Source organism: Saccopteryx bilineata, chromosome 3 (genome assembly GCF_036850765.1).
Source record: "Saccopteryx bilineata isolate mSacBil1 chromosome 3, mSacBil1_pri_phased_curated, whole genome shotgun sequence".
NCBI classification, from domain to species: domain Eukaryota; kingdom Metazoa; phylum Chordata; class Mammalia; order Chiroptera; family Emballonuridae; genus Saccopteryx; species Saccopteryx bilineata.
The window spans coordinates 278,797,839-278,821,340 of record NC_089492.1 but is presented as its reverse complement, the minus strand read 5'-3'; the positions used below and the strand labels follow the sequence as shown (position 1 = coordinate 278,821,340).

Here is a 23,502-nt window from a genome sequence, read left to right as displayed (position 1 = left end):
TGTACATTGAGCAGTGCCAAGTGCTGTTCTGTATGCTTTACATGCATGGAAAATAAAGATAATACAATCCCAAGAAATAGGGACTATTACTGTCCATACTTTACTGAAGGAGAGAAGTGACACAAAAAAGTTAAGTCGGCCCTGGCCGGTTGGCTCAGTGGTAGAGCGTCGGCCTGGCGTGCAGAAGTCCCGGGTTCGATTCCCAGCCAGGGCACACAGGAAAAGCGCCCATCTGCTTCTCCACCTCTCCCCCTCTCCTTCCTCTCTGTCTCTCTCTTCCCCTCCCGCAGCCGAGGCTCCATTGGAGCAAAGATGGCCTGGGCGCTGGGGATGGCTCCTTGGCCTCTGCCCCAGGCGCTAGAGTGGCTCTGGTTGCAGCAGAGCGACGCCCTGGAGGGGCAGAGCATTGCCCCCTGGTGGGCAGAGCGTTGCCCCCTGGTGGGCGTGCCGGGTGGATCCTGGTCGGGCGCGTGTGGGAGTCTGTCTGACTGTCTCTCCCCGTTTCTAGCTTCAGAAAAATACAAAAAAAAAAAAAAAAAAAGTTAAGTCATTTCTCCAAGGCCACACAGTAGGCAATGGAAGAACTAGGTTACAAAGTTGGGTAGTCTGACTCCAGATTCCTCATTCTTATTCATATGCAATGCCTGCCCTTGTCATTTTTTTTAAAATTTATTTATTTTTTACAGAGACAGAGAGTGAGTCAGAGAGAGGGATAGACAGCAACAGACAGGAATGGAGAGAGACGAGAAGCATCAATTATTAGTTTTTCATTGCGTGTCGCAACACCTTAGTTGTTCATTGATTGCTTTCTCATATGCGCCTTGACCATGGGCCTTCAGCAGACCGAGTAACCCCTTGCTGGAGCCAGCGACCTTGGATTCAAGCTGGTGGGCTTTTGCTCAAACCAGATGAGCCCGCGCTCAAACCAGCAACCTTGGGGTCTCGAACCTGGGTCCTCTGCATCCCAGTCCGACACTCTATCCACTGCGCCACTGCCTGGTTAGGCTCCTTGTCATTTTTTAAAGAAATATTTATTATTATTTAAAAAAAATTTTAAAGATTTTATTCATTTCAGAGGAAAGAGAGAGAGAGAAAGAGAAGGCGGGGAGCAGGAAGCATCAAGTGCCATATGTGCCTTGACCAGGCAAGCCCAGGGTTTTGAACTGGTGATCTCAGCATTTCTAGGTTGATGCCTGATCCACTGCACCACCACAGATCAGGCCTGCCCTTTCCAATATAAGACAACCCTTAACAATGCAAGAAGCAAGAGGTGTGTTACAAGTTAGTATGTCTGCATGAATCCATAAAAAAGCATGTGACAATCTAAATGATCAGTCTAGATGTTTTTAAAGTGGCAAATTTTACAAATGAAATATTACTATCAAAATTTTACATATGTGTAAATGAGGAAAATAAGCTATTTCTATGCACAGTGTTAGAGAAACCATATCTCTTTATGTTCTCAGTTATAGCTCTAAATAAATAAAATGTAACAAATACCTCATACCTATTAGAAAGGCTACTATCACAAACAGAAAGTAACATGTGTTGGTAAGGATACAGAGAAATTAGAACCCTTATGCATTGTTGATGGGAATGTAAAATGGTGCAACTACTGTGGAAAACAGTATGGCGGTTCCTTAAATAATTAAAAATACAACTGCAATGGTCCAGCAATTCCACTTCTACGTATACACCCCCAAAATTGAAAGCACGGTCTCAAAAAGAGACATGAACACCAATGTTCAGAGCAGCATTTTTTGCAATAGCTAAAATGTGAAGCAATTCAAGTGTTCACTGACAGATGAACTGATAATCTAAATGTAGTATATGCATACAAGGCAATATTATTGAACCTTAAAAAGGAAATTTTGACACATGCGAAAACATGAATAAACCCTGAGGATATTATGCTTAGTGATATTATACTTAGTCACAAAGACAACTACTGTATGATTCCACTTATATGAGGTACTTAGAGAGACAGAAAGTAGAATAGTGGTTATCAGAGGCTGGAGGAAAAGAGAAAATGAGAAGTTCTTGTTTAATAGGTAGCAAAATGCAGTTTTACAAGATGAAGCGAGTTCCAGAGATGAATGGTGGTGATGATAGCACATTATGAATACATTTAATACCATTAAACCCTATACATTTAAAAACGGTTAAGATAATAAATTTTGAGTATTTTACCACATAAATATAGTAATTAGAAAAAATAATGAATAGATGAGAGGACACAGCGTTTAATGCTGAATATTCTAGGAGCTGACATCACGAAAAGAGTTACTCTATCAGGGTCTTATAAAAGTTAATATGTAGTCTGGGTTTAAAAAAGAAACTATATAGAGAGATATAAAAAAGAACACATACTGGGATAAAAAAAATTAAACCCACAAAAAAGGTTTTATTCCTAGCTCATCTAAAAGTGATCCTTGTTGAATAATTAGTCTTCCTCCTTTCTCATGAAAAGGGATAAGGGAATAACAGACATCTGTGTTTAAATCCAGGCCAAAAGGTCATACCTGATGTCCACTCTAAGTTTAGGGTAATACTGAGACACATATTTTCTGATGAGACTGTAGGAAGCTTCTTTAGGTTCACAAAGGCGAGTAAAGGCCAGTGGGAGGATATCCTCCAATTTTACTTGTGGTTCTGGATCCACTGCAGAGCTTCTGTTCTGAAATGTAGTAACAAAAATTACCATCATTAGAGAATACAGAGCTTTCTGTTCAAATGCTTCTATGGTATATTCAACTCAGAGGCTTTTCTAAGTTGGTTGCAAAATCAACTAATCAATATAAAACTATCACTTTTCACACTCAAATCATATCGCAGTGGTGCAATGCTACTTCTTTGGCAGTTCAAGAATAAAATATTAAATTGAGAGAGTTAAAAACACATATAAAAAGGAATGCCCGACCAGAGGTAGTGCAGTGGAAAGAATGTCACCCTAGAATGCTGAGATCCCAGGTTCAAAACCCCGAGGTCACCAGCTTGAGTGTGGGCTCACTGGGCTAGAGAGCGGGATCATCAACATGATCCCAAGGTCATGGCTCAGCTTGAGCCCCCAAGGCATGTAAGAGAAGCAATAGATGAACAACAACTAAAGTAACCCAATTACAAGTTGATGCTTCTTATCTCTCTCCCTTCTTGTCTTTCTCAAAAGAAAAACAAATAAGAATGGTAGACTTCAAAGGTTTTTAGCCTTCAATAACAGTGAAGAGGATCATGGAGCACAAAAAACAATGCACAGAAATTAATTCTCAAAGTGCTTGCCAGTATTATGAAAAAAGCACAAAACCTTCAGAGTTCTACAAACAAAAAATGTAGAATAATATTCATGATTTCAATTACTGACAATAGAGGAAATACTAGATATTTATTTTACTTTATCACTGCATACTTTCTATAAATAAAATTATGTTATCTTGGGGAGGGAGAGAACATTTACAAAAAAAGAGAAGAAAAACTGGCTCTGGATATAGTTTTGGGGTATAATCTTGAAAAAAAAGTGCTTGTTTGCCTCTTCTAGTTTAAAAACGATATTTCACAAAAAGCAGGATGATTTTATACAACTCCCCATAACTTAACAGGGCAGCCAAGTCCACAGACTCTGGGGTCAGAGGCTTGAATTTACATGGTCTATTGCATTCACTAGCTGGGCAATATGAACACACTACTTGTAACCACTGTAGGCCTCAGCAGAAAGGCCAACCTGGCACAGTGCCTTGCACAAAGTTGCTATTTTAAGTAGTAACAGTATCACAGTGTACAAACTATATATAGACTTCTTACCTTTCTGTTTCTGGATTTCTGAAGAGTTTTTCTTGATTTCTGGACCACAACAAAACTCCCAGAAGCACCTTTCCCTTTCACCTAAAGTAAATTAATTTCATTGTAATAACCAATATTTTTATTTTAGATTATTCTGGCGTTCTCATTTATAAATTTATACCAGATTAAGCAAATTACAGGATACAGTAATAAAAGAACTATTGTAAAATGCTGTTCACCTCCTCAAAGAAAAAAGAAACAATGAATTACTCGACTTGGTATTGAATCCTATTTATGGTACTATCTAGTTATTCAATATTGGACAACCCTGTAAACCCCTCTGAGGTTTTGTTTCCTCATCTACAAAATTGGGGAAGAATATTATTGTGATATCAGATTAAGCAGTCTACTACCAACTTAAAAAAAAAAAAAGGAAAAAAAAGTCCCATTGACCCTGGCCAGATGGCTCGGTTGATTAGAGCATCGTCCTAATAAGCAAAAATTGCTGATTCGATCCCAGGTCAGACCACATACAGGAACAAATCAATGTTTCTGTTTCCCTCTCTCTAAAATCAATTAAAAAAAAAGAAAAAAAAGAAGTGCCATTGAAGGAAGGAACACAATCTCTTGGGGAAAATAAACTGAAAAAAACCTCTATCTTCAAAAGATGGTAATTACTTGGCAAAAGTTTACAACCTAGTTGATCCCAGGCCATAATGCTTCCCACAGTTTGCCCATTACAGATTATTCCTGTGTATGGAAAAGGTTGTATCAGTCATATCACATATTTCCTTTTTCACAGTTTACAAAGCACATTCATAGAACTTTCAAGTTGATTTACATTAACCCGAGTTCTCCACATCTTACTACATACCCTGCTACAAATATAGCAATCCAGCTGGAATGCTTCCAGTCTATAAACTGTTGTTTAAACATCAAATTGAAAGTCAGGCTATCAGGCAAAAATAGGTCACAAACCAAATTTTCATAAAGAAAAACACAAAGCCAGCTCATAAATTGTGCTGACATATACTATGATACAGGACAGGTCTTTGGTTCTAATTATATTCGTTAGATAACATCTTTTAACCAATGATTATTTTAAAGACCACTTAAATATCATATTTACAACACTGAAAAAGTTGGAATTTAAGCTCCACACAGCAGGAAGCCTGTTTTTCTCACTGATAGATCTCTCAGCACCTGGCACACAGAAGATACTCAGTATATATGGCAAAATTAAGTACGTGGTGAAAGTTTCTAAACAGAGTTTAAGCGCCTGAGTAGAACACAATTTTGTATTAGTCAAACTATGCAGAAAGGCATAGAAGAAAAGCAACAGCACTTTGGGAATACAGTGAAATGAGTCCCCAGAACCATCTATGCCACTCCTGTGGGACCTTGGTAGTTACTTCCATCCCTCTGAACCTCTAAGATCAAGTCCATTCCAGCTTTAGATTTTCATGATTCTAAGCAATGTTTTTGATGTACTATGCAAATTAACAGATTTATGCTTAAAATCAATATTGGTTTTAGTACTAGTCTCAATTTTCTCAGGCTTCTCTAATAGTACTAACAAGCTCTAATTGTTTCAGATACAATACTACTAAAAAAAGGTGAATCTATTTACAAAGCTAATTTATAAGGGCAACAAATCTAGTCACATAAGCCAGGCTTTAAAATGAACAAATATAAGACAAAAGCAATTATCATTTTTGCTGCTGCAATGATAGGATTCCTTAACCCATCTTCTCATCTTCAGCACTACACGACTTCAAGCATAAGCAGCCCCCAAAGAAAATTCAATCAAAAGTAGAAGCAGCTAGCCTGGCCAGTGATGGCACGGTGGATCAAGTGTCAATCTGGAACACTGAGGATGCCAGTTTGAAACCCTAAGCTGGCCTGGTCAAGGCACATAGGAAAAGTACTACGAGCTTGATGCTTCCTGACCTTCTATCTCTCCTCTCTCTAAAATCAGTAAATAAAATCTTAAAAAAAAGGTGCAAGCAGTTAGAAAATAATTATACTATGCTATTGTTTCTGCTCTCTAGGTTAAAAAAAAAAAGGTAACCAGAAGGGATTTTGACATCTAGTCTCAGAAAATAAAATTAGGTTAAGCTCAAGCATTTCATGATGTTAACTTATTTTCAACAAAACAGATACAAAAATCCTAAATGTTACAAAATAAGGACTTACATGTTGGCATGATCTTACTACAACAACTTTTTAATACCTGTTTGATGACACCTCTATTTAATTCTCTTTTCAGTGCTTGTTTTAGGAGGTAGCCCCTTCGCTCCAGCTCCAGGGAAGGATACTTATGGATGATATATTTTCGAATTGCAACAACTGAAGCACCACTCTTCTGGAAGCATGCCTAAAAAGAGATTTACCAAACCATACACATTACTTTAACAGAACTGTTTTTGATTACACAGAGAAGCTGACACATGTTTTCAAAATAAATTATTTTGGGAGTAAACTTAATAATGGGTGAAAAAAATGACAGAAAAAAATCAATAGTATTTATATTTCAGGTAAGTTCAGTTCATCATAGCTGCAGAGAAAGGAAGAATTAAAATATTTCTGAAACAATACTGTAATTTAAAATTGTCCAAAACACTAAAGAGAAGATACAACATGTGAACAACATTCTACGTATTAATGTAGAACCTCTTTCCATTTTAATTCTACTCTATATTTAGAAGACAGATCTCCAGCATGGAAATGAGGAAACCCAAACGGGTCACAGATAGAGCCCTTTATTTTTTATTTTTTAAATTTTTTTATTTTTTCTTTGATCTCGTTCTTAATCCATTCATTATTTAACAACCTATTATTTAGTTTCCATGTGTTTGAGAATTGTTGAGCTTTTCTGTTGTGGTTGATTTCTAGTTTCATGCCATTGTGATCAGAGAAAGTGCTTGATTTGATTTCAATATTCTTAAATTTGTTGAGACCACGTTTGTGCCCTAACACGTGGTCCATCCTAGAGAATGTACCATGATCACTTGAAAACAATGTATATTCTGCTGCTTTAGAGTGAAAGGTTCTGTAGATTTCTATAAATCGAGTTGATCTCGTGTGTCCTTTAAGTCTGCTATTTCTTTGTTAATTTTCTTTTTTGAGGATCTATCTAGTGATGTTAGTGGGGTATTAAAATCCCCTAATATTATAATGTTGCTGTTGATCTCGCTCTTTATATCCATCAAAGTCTGCTTTATATATTTAGGTGCTCCTATATTAGGTGTGTAGATATTTATAATAGTTACATCTTCCTGTTGGATTGCTCCCTATATCACTATGTAGTGGCCTTCTTTATCTCTTACTATATTCTTTAAGTCCATTTTTTTCTGATATAAGTATTGCTACCCCAGCTTTTTTTTTTTCATTTCCATTTACATGAAATGTTTTTTTCCATCCTTTTACCTTCAAACTATGTGCATCTTTTGTTTTAACGTGTGTCTCTTGTAGACAGCATATGTACGGGTCCTGTTTTCTTATCCATGCAGCTACCCTATGTCTTTTGATTGGATCATTTAATCCATTTACATTTAAGGTTATTATTGATATGTAGTTGTTTATTGCCATTTTATTCCTTAAAGCTGTATTCCTCTTTTGCTATATTCTTTTTCCACTTTGATCTGTTTACAACAGGCCCCTTAACATTTCCTGCAGCATTGGTTTGGTTGTAATGAATTTCTTGTTTTTTTGGTTTTTTTTTGGTCTGGGAAACTTTTTATTTTTCCTTCAATTTTAAATGATAGCCTTGCTGGATAAAGCAGTCTTGGTTGTAGGTTCTTGTTCTGCATTACTTTGAATATTTCTTGCCATTCCCTTCTGGCTTCAAGTGTTTCTGTTGAGAAGTCTGATGTCATCCTTATGGAGGCTCCTTTGTAGGTTATAGCCTTTTTTTCTCTTGCAGCTTTTAATATTTTCTCTTTATCACTTAGCTTTGGTATTTTAATTATGATGTATCTTGGTGTAGGTTTCTTTGGGTTTCTTTTTAGTGGAGTTCTCTGTGCTTCTTGAATTTGTGAGAGTTTCTCCTGAATTAATTTAGGGAAGTTTTCAGCTATGATATGATTGAACAAAGCCTCTATCCCTTGTTCTTTCTCTTCTTCTTCAGGAACCCCTATGATGCGGATGTTATTTCTCTTTATGTTGTCACAGAGCTCTCTAAGAGTTTCCTCAGACTTTTTGAGTACCTTTTCTTTTTTCTTCTTTGCTTTTATGCCTTCATTCCAGTTGTCCTCCAACTCGCTGATTCGATCCTCAGCTCTATCCATCCTGTTTTTAATTCCCTCCATTGTGGTCTTCATTTCTGATATTGTATTTGTCATTTCCAACTGATTCTTTTTTAATATTTCAATATCCTTTTTTATACTTGCTATTTATTTAGGTGTTTGTGATGACCATCCATTATTGTTCTAAGATCCCTAAGCATCCTTACAATTATTATTTTAAACTCTGCATTTGGAAGCTTGATTATTTCCATATCACTCAGTTCATCTCCTGAAGGTTTCTCTTGTGGTTTCATTTGGATTGCACTTCCTTGTCTTCGCATTGTTTCTGGGTGTTTTGGTGTTTTCTTTGTAGAGCTAGTTGAGTCTAGGCTTGGTGTAGTCTGCCTCTAGTTTTTACTTGTGTTGTTTCTGAGAGCCCATTTTAAGGAATGAGTTTTAGCACAGCAGGATCAGTACTTCTCTGCAGTGTTTGTCATCAGAGAATGTAAACAGAGGGACCCTGGATAGATGGCATAAAACTGGATTTATAGATGGCAAAGTCTTAAAGGTAGTTTTGGATAACGGCATTAAATTGCAATTTAAAGTGCCCTCTTCCATTTCCATTCTAGTTATGTTCCATCTGACTCATGCCTATGGGAAGACCTTAAGTGGGTCATTATGTCACAAAGGTAGTAAATTTTTTCAAGTGTTTTAATTTACATTTTGAAGCACACTTAAGTAGCTTCTGTTATATTTATCTCATGGACTAGTCTACCAATTTTGTGTTGCCACTGCTATAAACTAAATGTAGCACATACACATTCTTACTGAATAGTAGCACATACACATTCTTACTGAATAAAGTCTTGGTTGAATGTTATACATTTTGACAATAAAGAACTCACAGATGGACTAGAAAAAACTGCACAACACAAAACAAGTTGTGTTGAAATGGGTCCACTTACCTCAAGCAAATCTTTTTGACCTATTACAATCTATTGTTTACTCTTGATCTTATTAAAAAAATTAGGCAAAAAAGAACTCTCTAATGCTAAAACAATCCTTTACTCCACCAAACTGACAATGAGATGGAAGCAGACATCAAGACTATTATCTGATTCAGAAAATGGTGCCAGTGGTCTGAAATCATGATTTGTTACACTGTGTGGAATACACATGATATGTGTACATAAATGCACAATCATATTTAAACTATTCTTCAGGACTAATTATACTGTTTGTTTTGTTTGTTTTACTATCTCAAAATTTCAGTCCTTTCTCTATCCTCCTCACTGAACTGTACTTCTCCAAATCTAGACTGAATGGTCATAAAGTGAAATCCTTAAAGACAACACAAAGAAAAGAGCTCACTATGGTCCAGCTACCTAGACTAATAATGTCTTCTTAGTGAGTTGAGAGTACACTCTTAAAAGAGTGCAGGGAGAGGTGTGAAGGCAAACCCTTCTCCAGTTTGTGTCAGAGCTATCTTCTCTAATTCTGAGAATGACCACCAGGCTGCTCCTTCCCATATATCCCACCTTTGGTTAAACTGATCTGTATCTCTCCCCAATTCTACCTCATATCTAACAAAAGGGTCCCTGAAATGAAGGAATCTACGGCTTCTATTTTAACTCCTCTTATCATTTGACCATGTGAAACAACCAAGGCAAAATTAAGCAGAAAATGGCAAGGTCAGATTAGAAGATGATCTTAAAAATTAAAATAAGAAAACCACACCTTAAAGAAGATGTGGCACATATACACTATGGAATACTACTCAGCCATAAGAAATGATGACATCGGATCATTTACAGCAAAATGGTGGGATATTGATAACATTATACGAAGTGAAATAAGTAAATCAGAAAAAACCAGGAACTGCATTATTCCATAAGTAGGTGGGACATAAAAGTGAGACTAAGACACATGGATAAGAGTGTGGTGGGTACGGGAGGAGGGGGGAGAGGGAGAGGGAAAGGGGGGAAGGGGAGGGGCACAAAGAAAACTAGATAGAAGATGACAGAGGACAATCTGACTTTGGGTGATGGGTATGCAACATAATTGAACGACAAGATAACCTGGACATGTTATCTTTGAATATATGTATCCTGATTTATTGATGTCACCCCATTAAAAAAATAAAATTATTAAAAAAAAAAAGAAAACCACACCTGATGACTACATAAGCTAATGAAAGTCAACAGATTATAGCCAAGTTATAAAGCTATGCAAGAAAGATAATTTTGCAGGTATTTTGGAATGGCTTGGAGATAAAGCAAACTAGTAAGAGGGTTTCTTTTAACTGGTTTGAAACATAACCACTAACAACATTAAACACTCAGCTTTCAAAACAAATCTAAGGATAGACACTCTATTTTTAAAAAATAAAAATTCTCAATGCTATTCAGTTATCCTGAGCCACAATTAGATTTTGTAAGAACAAGGGCCCTGTTTGTCTTATTCTACACAATATCACTGGTAGACTTGCCTGACAGAGAGAAGTAAGCCTTTAAATATTTGTTCAATTAACATGTTAAGCCTTCAAATAAAAACTATAAACTAATAAACTGTAAAAAAAATCCTAAAAATTAGTAAAAAAACTTGCTACAGTAAATCTGAATAAAAAAATATTAACAGTGCTCATCAAATATGATTATAAAAACATAAAATTCACAATGGTTTTCTTACATTTAAATCTCTTTTAGGAAGCAGAGCAAAATTTCCGATGTCTAGACAGGAGTATGGCACTTTGAAAGAAGCAAAGGATGTCAAAAGAAAAAGTCTAAGATGAAATGCTTGAAATAAAAACTTGCCTTAATGGCCTCAGTCAGAATTGCATCCATCTTGGGACGAGGGGAGGAAGCCATTGGTGTTTGTTTCTGGGCCCTCGCTAGCTGGCTGGCAGAAAGGGTAGCCCAGGAAGGTATTGTTTTTTTCACTTTCTTCTCCTTTTCTTTAGACGGCTCTTTCTCACTTTAAAACAAAGAATTATTGCACAAAGTAAACTCTCCAGAAAAAGGCATAAAGTTAGAAAGAGGAAGACCATGGAGGGATAACAATGCTTTAACTTACTTCCATACTAAGGAAACACATAATATAAGCAAAATTTTACTAAATAAAACATTAAAAAAAATAAGCCACTATAGGCTGACCAGGTGATGACGCAGTGGATAGAGTGCCGAACTGGGACACAGAGGACCCAGGTTCGAAACCCTGAACCTGGGTCACCAGCTTGAGTGCAGGCTCATCTGGTTTGAGCAAGACTCACCAGCTTGAGCCCAAGGTTGCTGGCTCGAGCAAGGGGTCACTTGGTCTGCTGTAGCCCCCCCCAATCAAGGCACATATGAGAAAGCAATCAATGAACAACTAAGGCACCTCAACGAATTGAGGATTCTCATCTCTCTCCCTTCCTGTCTGTACCTATCTGTCCTTCTCTCTCTGTGTGACTGACACACACACACACACACACACACACACACCCCTACTACAAAAGAACTAAAAAGGTGTTTTCTCTTAGGTGCAGAAGAGGAGTCCTATAAATTAGAACTGGTTTAAAGGGCCAATTCATATAAGAAATCAGAATTTTTAAATGTATTCTAACTACAACAGAGGCAATTTAGTATAGTGAAAATAAGTCACACTCTAAAGGCAGAGAACTTGGGTCTGAATTTTAGCCCCAACACTTACTAGCTATAGCAAGTGACCTGAGTTTGTCTCCTTAGCTGTAAAATTGTAATATAATACCAAATACTTTATAAGGTTGTTATAAGAATTATGCGATTATGATCATAAAACAATTTTGTGAGCCATAAAGCATTACACAAATTTTATTCTATGTAATAACAGCACTACATGCACGTAAACTACAAGGAAGCTGTTAAAAATTCCAGATTTTATGTATACCTATGAAACTGGATTAAGGATTCACTGTGCACTACAGCTAGAAGGTATATTTATTACTAAGTTATTTTGTTTAAAAAGTAATTCCTAACTGTTCTGACCAATTATGAAAAGAATAAAATGAATGCTACCAGCTATCCTATAAAAACTTTTTTTAATTAAAAAAGAATTGGGGCCCCTGGCCGGTTAACTCAGTGGTACAGCGTCGGCCTGGCGTGAGAAAGTCCTGGGTTCGATTCCTGGCCAGGGCACACAGGAGAAGCGCCCATCTGTTTCTCCACCCTTCCCCCTCTCCTTTCTCTCTACCTCTCTCTTCCCCTCCTGCAGTCAAGGCTCCATTGGAGCAAAAGTTGGCCCGGGCACTAGGATGGCTCCATGGCTTCCACCTCAGGTGCTGGAATGGCTCTGGTTGCAACAGAGCAACGCCCCAGATGGGCAGAGCATTGCACCCTAGTGGGCATGCCAAGTGGATCCCAGTCGGGCGCATGCAGAGTCTGTCTGCCTCCCCACTTCTCACTTCGGAAAAACACAGGAAAAAAAATGCAGCTCTGAATTGGTAGCTCAGTTGGTTGGAACATCATCCTAATAAGCCAAGATTGCAAGTTTGATTCCCAGTCAGGGCACATACAATAATCAACCAGTAAATGCATAAATTGGTAGAACAACAAAATCAGTATCTCTCTCCCCCTTCCTATCTAAAATCAATCAATTAAAAAAACTGTCATAGATTATCAAACTTTGATACCAAACTTTGTTTTTAGAATCTCAAAGTCACCTTCCAATTAAATAATTCATCAAACATATACAGTGTTTTAGATCATTCTAGTAATGGCTTGATATAGATTAATGCTTTCTAATATAAGCATATATAATCCCTCCTGGCACAGAGGGTGGAATAAAATGGTGAGGTTTCTCAGGTCAAACATTTAAAAAAGATTTTATTTATTAATTTAACAGAGAAAAGAGAGGGGGCGCGGAATGAGAAGTATCAGCTAATAGTTGCTTCATTTTTGTTGTTCATTGCTTGCGTTTGTATGTGCCTTTACCAGACAAGTCCTGAGCTCTGAATAGGTGACCGTAGCATTCCAGATCAATACTCTATACACTGTACCACCCCAGGTCAGGCCCAGGTAAGATTTTTATAGTCATGTTTTATTTCTTATTGAAATTATGTCAATGTTTAAAACAGACACTTCCACAATGAAATTCTAAGCACAGAAACACACTCCAAAGCCAAAGGGAGTAAATATTAAATTATTCAAACCCTTGTTCTGGTAACTACTACACATTCTAATAGGCCATTCAACATCATAAACCTATTTCAGATGGTAATTCTAAAAAGCAAAATGAAATAGCAAATATTTAGCATAAACCAATGTTATAACACTTCAAAACAACTTTGTCTACAGGCCTTTTATGTACTCTTTACCTACATAAAGCAAGAAGGCATAACTCCTTACTCCTTTTTGGTTTCCTCAGAGGACTTGTTTTCTTCCTTCTCTTCATTCTCAGGTTCCCCCTTTGGCTGCTCTGTCTCACTCGATGTAGCAGGTGGAGTTTCATTCTCTTGTTCTTCTACAGTGGAGACAGATTCCTCTGAGCTTATGTCTGGTTCTAAAAAATCAGGTGAGCAAAATTGCAGCAAGTAGATATATTAGAGCCTAAATCAATAAAAGGGTAAAAGTTTATCTTATTAAACAGATAAGCCAAATATTCCAATTTCCAGATGGCTCCTAAAATGAGCAAATGATTATGAGTGCTGTCTTCTTTCCTTGTTTATGTCACTTAAGCTGCCTATGCAAGGAGGTGTTTACCTAGACAATTATGATAGAAAAGGAGACCAGGAAGTTATAGAGAAAGGGAAACTCATTTTACCCCAAATCAAGTATCTCGATCAGTCTACTCTGCAATATTAATGAGATGCATAATGAAGAAATTAGCCATTTAATAATCTAACAGACATCTTAGTAAGTAAAAAAGTAAGCAAAAATTAATGGGTGAAATAACTGAGGCAAGAGTAGAAATCTGAGAGGGAATATGAAGATCCACAGTTGCTTATCTGCGTCTTTTCTTACCATGTCTCTCTGAGCAACTACCATAAAATACAGAACCCCAGGAAGTGGCTGAGTAGGGACTTTAGGACTCCAGGGGCAAAAAATAAACATTTATTTGAAGAATTTGGTCACTTAAATTATTTGAATTACTGGCCTAATGATGAAGCCTTCTTTGGGGCCTTCAACATAAATAAGAGAATTTAAAAATGCCACTTCTTTCTTATAACCAAGTCACATATATACAGTTTTACAAGAATTTCTAGGCTGGCCTGTGGTGGCTCAAAGAATACAGCATCTGCCGGGAATGCTGAGGTCACCATTTTGAAACCCTGGGCTTGCCTGGTCAAGCACATACAAGCGATCAATGAACAGCTAGTGAAGCAACTACTTCGTACTCCCCCACCTCTGTAAAATCAATATAATATCATGAAAAAAAAAAAAAAGAATTTCTAGTTACTCAACATATTAAATTTTAAACCATAAATTTCAGGACCGTCAACCATCATTTGTAAATCTCATTCTGAATTATGCTCTTCAACCAGATATGCATGTAAATAAAAACCCCTCCCATACATGTTTAGACAAAATTGAGGTTTCTGAGTCAGAAACATCTTAATTCAAATTCAGCCTTTATAAATTTCAGCTTGAAATCTTAGGGCAAGTTCTTTGACATCTCCAAGTCTCAGTAACCTTACCTCACAGTTATTGTGAGGATTATATAAAACGTTTAAGGGAAAGCCTACAAGCTAGCACCTGTACTACATGGGCCAGTCCCATTGTCCTCTGGCCTCCCCTGTTGTTTCTAGAGGTGCTTCAAAAAGTATTAAGGCTAGAACTTCATTATAACAATGATATCTGACAATACAGATAACCACAAGATATATTATTTTGGGTCATGATTATCTTTTATTGCCCCTCACACCAATGATTTGACCTAAGCTGGCTGCGTGAATAGGAACTTAGTCATATGTTTGTTGGTTTGTTTCTTTATTTGAGAGAGACAGACGGGAAAGAGATGAGAAGAATAAATTCATAGTTGTGTCACTTTATAGTTGTTCACTGATTGCTTCTCATAGATGTTCTGACCAGGGGGCTCAAGAGAGCGACCTCAGGCTTCAAGCCAGCAACCATGGGATCATATTAACGATCCCTCGCTCAAGCTGGTAAGCCTGTGCTCAAGTTGGCAACCCTGGGGCTTCAAACCTGTGACCTCAGTGTCCCAGGCTAATGCTCTATCCACTGCTTCATCACCGGTCAGGCAGTCATATCTTTATTTATTTATTATTATTTATACAGTGTCTTATTTATAGAGCTATTAATTTAATTTCACATTCTTTTCTCAAGAATAACTGCTGCTTGACCAGGCAGTGGCGCAGTGGAAAGAACGTCGGACTGGGACTCGGAGGAACTAGGATTGAAACCCCAAGCTCGCCGGCTTGAGCACGGGCTCAGACATGACCCCATGGTCACTGGCTTGGCTGGAGTCCCCCGTCAAAGCACATATGAGAAAGCAATCAATGAACAACTAACGTGCCACAACTATGAGTTGATGCTTCTCATCTCTCTCCCTTCCATCCTATCCTTCATTCTTCTTCTCTCTCTTCCAAAAATTTTTAGAGACAAGAGGAAACCCTTATTTTGCCCACATGGTCTAGAAATGACATACTAACAGGTATCACTTCTCTTTAAATGTTCCCCCAAGGGGGAGGGAATAAAGAGGGACAAAAATATGGTGACTAGAAATGATTCCACTCTGGGTGATGAGAATACAACATAATCAACAGTTCATGTGCTGTAGAGATGTTTGCCTGGAACCTATGTGCTCTAGCTCATCAATGTCAGCCCATTAAATTTAATTTTCTAAATATTTAAAAAAAAAAAATGTTCCCCCAAAACACTTAGCTATGAAAAACGATTAAGTTCAAGGGAATTTATGGAACATTTCAAATTGAAATAAAAACTTTCACCTTTTTAAGTTGTTTACTGCTTTACTTTACCTGGCTTTCCTTCCTTCCCTTCAGCAGGCTTGCTTTTGGGAGGAGTTTCCCGGGTAGATTTCACAGTTCGACGAATCGGCATGGTGCTATCTTCTACCTTCTAAGAAAAGAGAGAGCCATAATGACACATACATTAAAAAGTTCTCCTCTTTCCCAAGGGGCCTAACTGGGTGTGAGAAGATGGTGAATTCCAGGATTTGATGCAAATTACTTTTAACATGTTTTTTTGAAATAAAATATGATTTTTAAGAAGTACTTTTCTGCCCTGGCTGGGTAGCTCAGTTGGTTAGAGCATTGTCCCGATACACCAAGGTTGCAGGTTTGATCCTAGGTCAGTACAAATACAAGAATCAACCAATGAATGCATAAATAAGTGAAACAACAAATTGATGTTTTTGTTTCTTTCTAAAAATTAATGCAAAAATTTTTTTCTTAAAAGATTTTTCAAATGCTTTTGTTTAGCAAGAATTTCAAATTGAAACAAATATACTAGATTTAGAATAAATATAGAAGGTTGGAGGTTTTCTCAGAAATTTGAGGGGAAAGAGGAAATGAAAAGAACGATGTATTTTATTTTTTCAGATTCACAATCCAGGCTCCCCAAAGTAGAGGAAGGAACATGTGTACCAAGAAGGACCCAGGAGAGTCTGAAGTCAGGGACTGATCCAAGAGTGAGCTTCAAGAATATTTCAGCCCCTACCTCACCTAACTTGTCCGCGTGGATCAGCTGAGCTCCTACTATAAGTGGGAGTGCCTTAGGATGGACGAGTTCACCTTGAGACATATCAGTTGCCATTTAAAATAATTTCTAGGCTCGAGTACAGGTTACACTCTGAAGCCTCTGCTGTTAACCACAAGGATTTTTCCTAATGGTTGCAGTGTGGTGAAAAGTCAACCTAAAGCACAGAAAAAACCTGGTGTGAAGATTAACATAAACAAAATATCTAAATTTAATATACATGCAAAAGGAATAAAAATTAATACTTAGTTAAGTGACAGATGACTTGGTCAGTTATCACTGAGAAAGATAAAATCTCTCAAAATACAGACTATGTAAAGCAGCGACTAACAAATGCACAAGCCAGAGCAGCTGTTGCACCTTCCACACGAACAAAGGCAACAAGGACAAGAAAGCTCATAAGGAACCAAGCGCCACCTCATCCTACCATCAGAAACTTAGAAAGGACAGAGTGAGATTAAGGAACGTTTTAGTCAAATTTCACTCAAAAAATCAGTTAACTAAAGAGTAAAAAGGTAAGACTCTGTTGGTACTGTTCTCAAAAGGGTCAGGAAAACTACCTGTAAACTTAACTCCATCTTCATTAAAGAAAACAAGGGGCAAAAACACTACTGAAGACATAACATACTAAGTTTCCAGACCCAGAGAAGCAAATTTAGCCCACCACCTAAGAAAACAGCAGTATGCTTCTAAGACTTTTATTTGTCATATCTTTAATGTAAGCAAACTTACACAGAACATAAGTAAATATTCAAAGATAAAATCCATGTCACTAAAATTTACCTGATCATTAACATCCTCTGCCCCCACTAAAATCTCATCTGGGACTCAACAGCACTTTATATCCCTCCACAATATAAGAAAATGATCTATTAGTGTTTAGATCTTTGTTAATGAACCTTACTATGGAGTTGGTAGACTAGTCTATTTATTTAAGTTCTAATCCTGTCTGTTCAATTTGTCAGGTAATAGTCCTAAACTATAACAACTGGGACAAACCCAAAACTTCCAAACAGAGAGAATGCTTCTATTCACAGGGAAGATCTTTCTATGAGAACATCAAGAGTAATATCAGACTTGTGAACTGTCAATCAGCTGCAAGGAGTGGAGCTAAAAGAATTCAAGATAGTGTAATGCACTAAAACTTGCTATTAAGAGTAAATTAGGAATATTATGAATATTTAAAACTATCAACTATTATAAAAACTACTTAAAATACTCATACAGCAATTCACTTCAAACAACTAGCTATAAACCACAGACATAAAGATAGCTGTTTTCTCGCCTGGCCTGTGGTGGCGCAGTGGATATAGCATTGACCAGGAACACTGTGGTTGCCATAAGGTCGCTGGTTTAAAGCCCTGGGCACATATAAGAAAGGAATAAATGAACAACTAAGGAGCTGCAACAAAGAACTGATGCTTCTCATCTCTCTCCCTTCCTGTCTGTCCCTATCCCTCTTTTTTTTAAAAAAAGGTATGCCCACATTGAAACAGCCTCAAAAATAAGCACAGGATGAGAAATAAGTTGGTTTGCCCTCTTCTCCCTGACATTCTTCTAGTTAAAACCTCCCAATTATCACCCCTTTATTTCACTCATCTCATTTCCTACTGCTCTACCAATTGCTCTGCTCTGCTGACCCTGAAAACACAGACCTTCTTTTGGCCCATAGACTGTTCTCTGCTCATCCCTGTATCAGTGTTTGCACTTGCTGTTTTCTTAAGCTGTAACACTCTTCTCCTAGAAGCTTCAATCAAGTTTCTACTCAATTACTGTGTCCCCCCCCATCAGAAAGGCCTCCCATCCCTGTTATTCTTCAAGTTTCTTTAAAAAAAAAAACACTTTTTAAAATTTATTCATTTTAGAGAGGAGAGAGTAAGAGAGAGAGAAAGAGAGAGAGAGAGAGAGAGAGAGAAGGAGCAGGAAGCATCAACTCCCATATGTGCCTTGAGCAGGCAAACTCAGGGTTTCAAACTGGTGACCTCAGCGTTCCAGGTTGACGCTTTATCCACTGCGCCACCACAGGTCAGGTCTTCTTCAGGTTTCTTTACAGCATGTAACACCACCTAAAATTCAATATATGTCTTTACTTGTTTAGTATGCGTCTCTCCTAATGGAATGTAAGCACTAAAAGGGCTAGAACTTAAATTCACCATTGTATTCCCAGCACCTAGATGTGCCCAAACATGGGTGCTGGATAAATACTGGGGAAAAAAAGTTGAATGAACAATGACATCTGATAGTACTTACTATTACAGTACTTATTATACTCAACATACGTGAACAACAATTAAGAAATAAAACTCTAAATTATTAGAGATATATATGAAGAAATGTATGCCTCAGCTCTGACTCGCCTTTGTAAAAGTGATGGAATTTAAAGCTGCAGTCTATAGGGCTTTCTTCATCATAGGATGGTTAATGAGTTATTTATTAAGTTCACTGTTGATTACACACCTAACAAAACTATACAAATAGGTAATTCACTCTGCCCTAACATCACCATGTACCTATTAATTTAACTTTTGTTGCTATGCTTCTAAATGATCAGACTTTTAGGCTGCCACACTTGTTTCCTGTCAGAGATCTTATTTAACTGGTTTACTGCTGTATACTTGCTGCCTAAGAATATACCATGCATAGAGTGTGTTCAACAGTATTTGTTAATTGAAAGAATAGACAAAGCTTTAAAGTTTTCACCTGGGCTCCTCTATATGCCAAAAACAATGAGTTAACCTGTGGTTTATGTGGTCCCCCTGTGGTCATCAATCTGTTTTTGTTTTTTCTTTAATTTAATGTTAGACGAACAACACAAAGATTTGCTTTTGTTAAGGGAAAGGCAACTTACTTCAATGCAGGAAATCTAGAAAAAAATTGTAAAAGTAAAATAAAAAGTCCAGAATTTCAGTTTTAGTTGCTCTACTTTAAGAGAATGCAATAGACAAATAAGTAGGAGCTTAACAATTATTTCAGTTGATATCCTTGAAAATATGCATTTTAGAGAAAGGACTATTATTTCATATTTTACCACAAAAAAGTATGCAATACATTATAATGTCATCAGCAGGTAATGTCACATGAAACATGACTGTAATTTGATAGTTGGCAACTTTTTTTTACCGTCCACATTTCCATAAATCAGTAGGTACTGAATTAGTGTCTATCTTGGGGACAGACACTATGGTCACTTCATGGCCCTTTCACACAGGATCATCATAGTCTAACTGGCTGAATGGTTAGATTGTCATCTCTGTTTGAGGAGTTCTAGATACTTCCTTCACAAACCTCCTGCCCTCAGTCTCCTAAATAATCTTAAAAACAAAGCCAAAAGACCCTTTAAAATATTACTTCTACTTTGAAACAAACTGCACTGAACTTTCGAAAGGAGCAATAAAATTTTAGAAGCTCACAATTTTATCCCTACTCCAGATTAAACAAAACAAAAGTATCTTCCAAAACAACACTAATTAGTGGTCTCCCTTCACTCTAGACATGACAGCTTGACCATAAGCTCCCAGGTCAATTCCTACATGTATTTCTAATTGGATTATCACTTTTCAACGTAATGGGCAATCAGGAAGCACAAAAATCAGATGGCATTTCTACGCGGAAGGGGCAGCCAGGTTCACCTCGTCCAGACCAGTCTACTGTGCCAGAGGGAACACTCTCTGAAAACGGTTAAGTGACTCGCCCGCCGTCACAGACAGGGGTCAATTAGGTCTCAAAACTCGGATCTGGGGCTCTCACGTCACCACTGCTGCCTCCATCTCTTTACGAACGCTCGTATTTACAAGCCACAACGTCTACGGTGCGGCGAGGAGCAAGCTCTAGGAATAGCACACGGGAAAAGGAAAGCCTAGGCCCGCATCGCGATCGCGGACACGAGGGAAGGAGGAGCAGAGACAGAGGCAGCGAGCGGCGGGGACGGTGCGCGAGCAGGAAGCGGGGGTTGGGGGGGGGGCAGAGAGGAGCCAAGATGAAGGCAGCGAGGCAAGTGGCAGGAGGGCTCAGCAGCGGCGGACACCGAGGGATTCTTGAAAGGCTGCAGCTCGGGGCTCACGCTCGGAGATGCACACGGCTGAGGCCGACGCCACGACCCGGCAGCGCCTGCCTCTGCGACGCTAAAAGCCGCGGACCGCAAGCACCAGCGCTCCGCGCACTCACCACAGGGAGTTCCGTAATGGCGGCGGCCGAGGCGAAGAACCCGGGAGGCGGGCCCGCCGCAGCCAGTCACTGCCGCCGGCATCTTTCGGACCCGCTACGAAAACCGCTGAGGCAGTGGGGGGTGAGGGGGAGGGCGGGGCAGGTCCGCGAGGCCCAACGCGGGCCACGAAGCATGCGCAAACCCTCAGCCAATAGGAGTGCAAATGGGCGGACACTGGCGCACGCGCGCTGGTACGCAAGGCCCTAGACCAGGGAAGCGCTCTTCCCTCCTCCCTCCATCCCAACCTCCCAAACAAAACAAGGGCGGGAGCGCGCGCCAGAGGGCCCCGGAGGAAGCGTCAACGAGAAGGGCAGGGGGCTAGAACGCAGCAGGGTGGGGAAGGAGGGGCAGAGTGGCCTGGGAAGGCAGACAAAAGGCACCACCTCCGGGGACCCGGGCGCCCCGCCCCCTTTTCTCAGGAAGCGGCGTCGGCTCCCCGAGCGAGCGGCCTCTACCACTCGCCTTCGAGGTCTAGCGCACCCGCGCCCACTCTCCGCCCGCTTGTTCCGTTCTCCGTTACCTTTGCGCTTCCCCCTTCCTGGCGCCCGCGTCTCGCACCGCCTCTCGGCGCCACTCTCGCTGCCAGTCGCTGCCGCCGCCGCCGCCTCTGTCCTGCAGGCCCAGCCGCCGAGCTCTGCCGCCCCGCCCCCCTGTCCGCGGCCCCGCGCGCGCTCCCACGCCGGCCCCGCCCCCCCACCCCGCGCCGGCGGCCGCGCCCGGAGCTCGCGGGAGGGGAGGGACTTCGGAGACGTGCTTCCCCGGGTCGGCGCGCGGGGGCGCGAGAGGTAGGTCCGGGACCAGAGGCTGCGCGTACGCGGGCTGTGCATCAGCGCGCATTTTAGCTGGTACTGCTTTGGTGGTGCCAGTTGGCTTGGGCGGTGCAGTGTCGTTTTCCTCGGAAGGGCACTCTCCACTACTTACCCGTTCCCTACTCTCTAGTTCAGTCCCTGGTCTTAACCGGGGTTCCGCTTTGGCGATCGGCCTTTAGGGGGGTGGGTGGTAGGCATTTCTCGCTTCTCATTTTAGCCACAGCACAAGAACAAACAGCAGAACCCAACTTTGAAGGCCGTAAAAGAATTGGAAAAGCAGATAGCGGAGAATTCAGTACTTCACATTCGTTACCATTTAAGTATGCAGATAGTACAGGGCAGAGTAGTGACTCAGGAAAAGAATTGGAAAAGTTGCTTTTCTAATCTACGAAGCGGTCTTTCTTGACTCCCTAATTAGCAGGAACTTACATGGAATTGTCATATTATGTTGGTATCTGCGTACTTCGGCAAAGTACATTCTGTTGAAAATGTCAACTTTTCAAAGCCAGTTTGTAAAAATTCACTGAATTTGAAGTAGCAGGTGTTTTGGGAGGGCAGAGAGTAAGAGGGGGTTCCAGTAATGACTACAGAGAAATAATAAACACTGGAATTGCCCCAAGGCTTACAGCAGTGTGACCAATACTCCACTGAATGTGCAGATCATTATAAAGATTTATTATGAAATCGTTTAAGCACTTGCTAGCTCAGTTCTATCTCTGCCATTAATATTTATTTGCACATCACCAGCTTTCCCAGCCACAGCTATCCACTCCATCAGTCCCATACTTAGATGTATAAATTTCACCACCACCACCAAAAATTCCTTATAAGATGAGCATTATCATGAATGTCCTGATGGCATTACCTATTCCCTGCCACTTCGATGTAATCTTCAACCTGTTCACATGGAGTTTTGGTCAATTTGGCCATTTCGTCATCCTGTTTACTCCCTTGAACTTTATCAACATTTCTATCCTTTATCTCCCTTTTTAAAGACCCTTTTTCAATTTTATGTATTCATATACTGAAAACATCCAACCTTTCTTTTTCCCTAAAATGGTTTTAGCACCATCTAATTCAAGAAACCACCCAACTAGATGCCTCCTTTTCTGCAGTTTTTGCTTAAACAAAGACACACAAACACACAAATGCACAATTTATTGTTGTTCACAACATGTACACTCAAGGGAAAACCCTGAAACAAAATTATTTCTCGAGTGTGTGATGTATGTATACACAACCATGCACTAAGTTTACCACTTGCTGAAGTCTGAAGTTGTTTCTGTTTTTAAAGGGCTTTGAAATGATTAATGTACATATATATATATATATATATATATATGTTGAGACACTTTACCTCTGCTAAGTACAACTGGCCAGTTTTGTTTTTCATATTCAGCTGCATCTGAGTTCAGACTCCATGAGGGTATGGTTTTACAGTTTATCTCACTTGGCTTTCTTTGAACTATACTAGTAAAAACATTCGATTGTTTGTTAAACAATTACATATTTTTTCCCCTGAATGTTCATTTTATTGATTTTAGGGAGGAAGAGAGAGAACAGTAGAGAGGCAGGAACATCTGTTCCTGTGTGTGCCCTGACAGAGGATCAAGCTGGCAATCTCTGCACTTCAGGGCGATGCTCTAATGATATTTGTATCCTTTACTTAAACTGTTCAGCTGTTTGACCTTCAGTACTGGAAAGGACATGCACCTTGACAAGTTTAGGATCTGGTCAGTTCTTATTCAGTGTATAGACGTTACCATTAGAGCACCAGTAAGACCCTCTTGCTCAGAGAC

General features: G+C 39.3%; 1 protein-coding gene across 3 annotated transcripts in view; it reads right to left on the bottom strand.

The window, feature by feature from the left end:
* HP1BP3 (heterochromatin protein 1 binding protein 3) overlaps window positions 1–21,559 on the bottom strand; it is a 36,852-nt gene extending 15,293 nt beyond the window's left edge. The window contains exons 1-9 of one of the 3 annotated variants that reach the window (XM_066270203.1): window positions 21,415–21,543; window positions 18,673–18,756; window positions 16,657–16,847; window positions 15,952–16,051; window positions 13,361–13,514; window positions 10,814–10,973; window positions 6,008–6,151; window positions 3,796–3,876; window positions 2,523–2,677 (exon numbers count right to left, since the gene is read on the bottom strand). In XM_066270203.1, coding sequence (XP_066126300.1) covers window positions 2,523–2,677; window positions 3,796–3,876; window positions 6,008–6,151; window positions 10,814–10,973; window positions 13,361–13,514; window positions 15,952–16,033 — 776 coding nt within the window. In that variant the 5' untranslated portion in view covers window positions 16,034–16,051; window positions 16,657–16,847; window positions 18,673–18,756; window positions 21,415–21,543. Of the gene's footprint in view, window positions 1–2,522; window positions 2,678–3,795; window positions 3,877–6,007; window positions 6,152–10,813; window positions 10,974–13,360; window positions 13,515–15,951; window positions 16,052–16,651; window positions 16,848–18,672; window positions 18,757–21,414 lie in introns of all 3 variants that reach the window. The other 2 variants (XM_066270201.1, XM_066270202.1) reach the window with 2 other exon arrangements.
* Window positions 21,560–23,502: the final 1,943 nt, after the last annotated feature.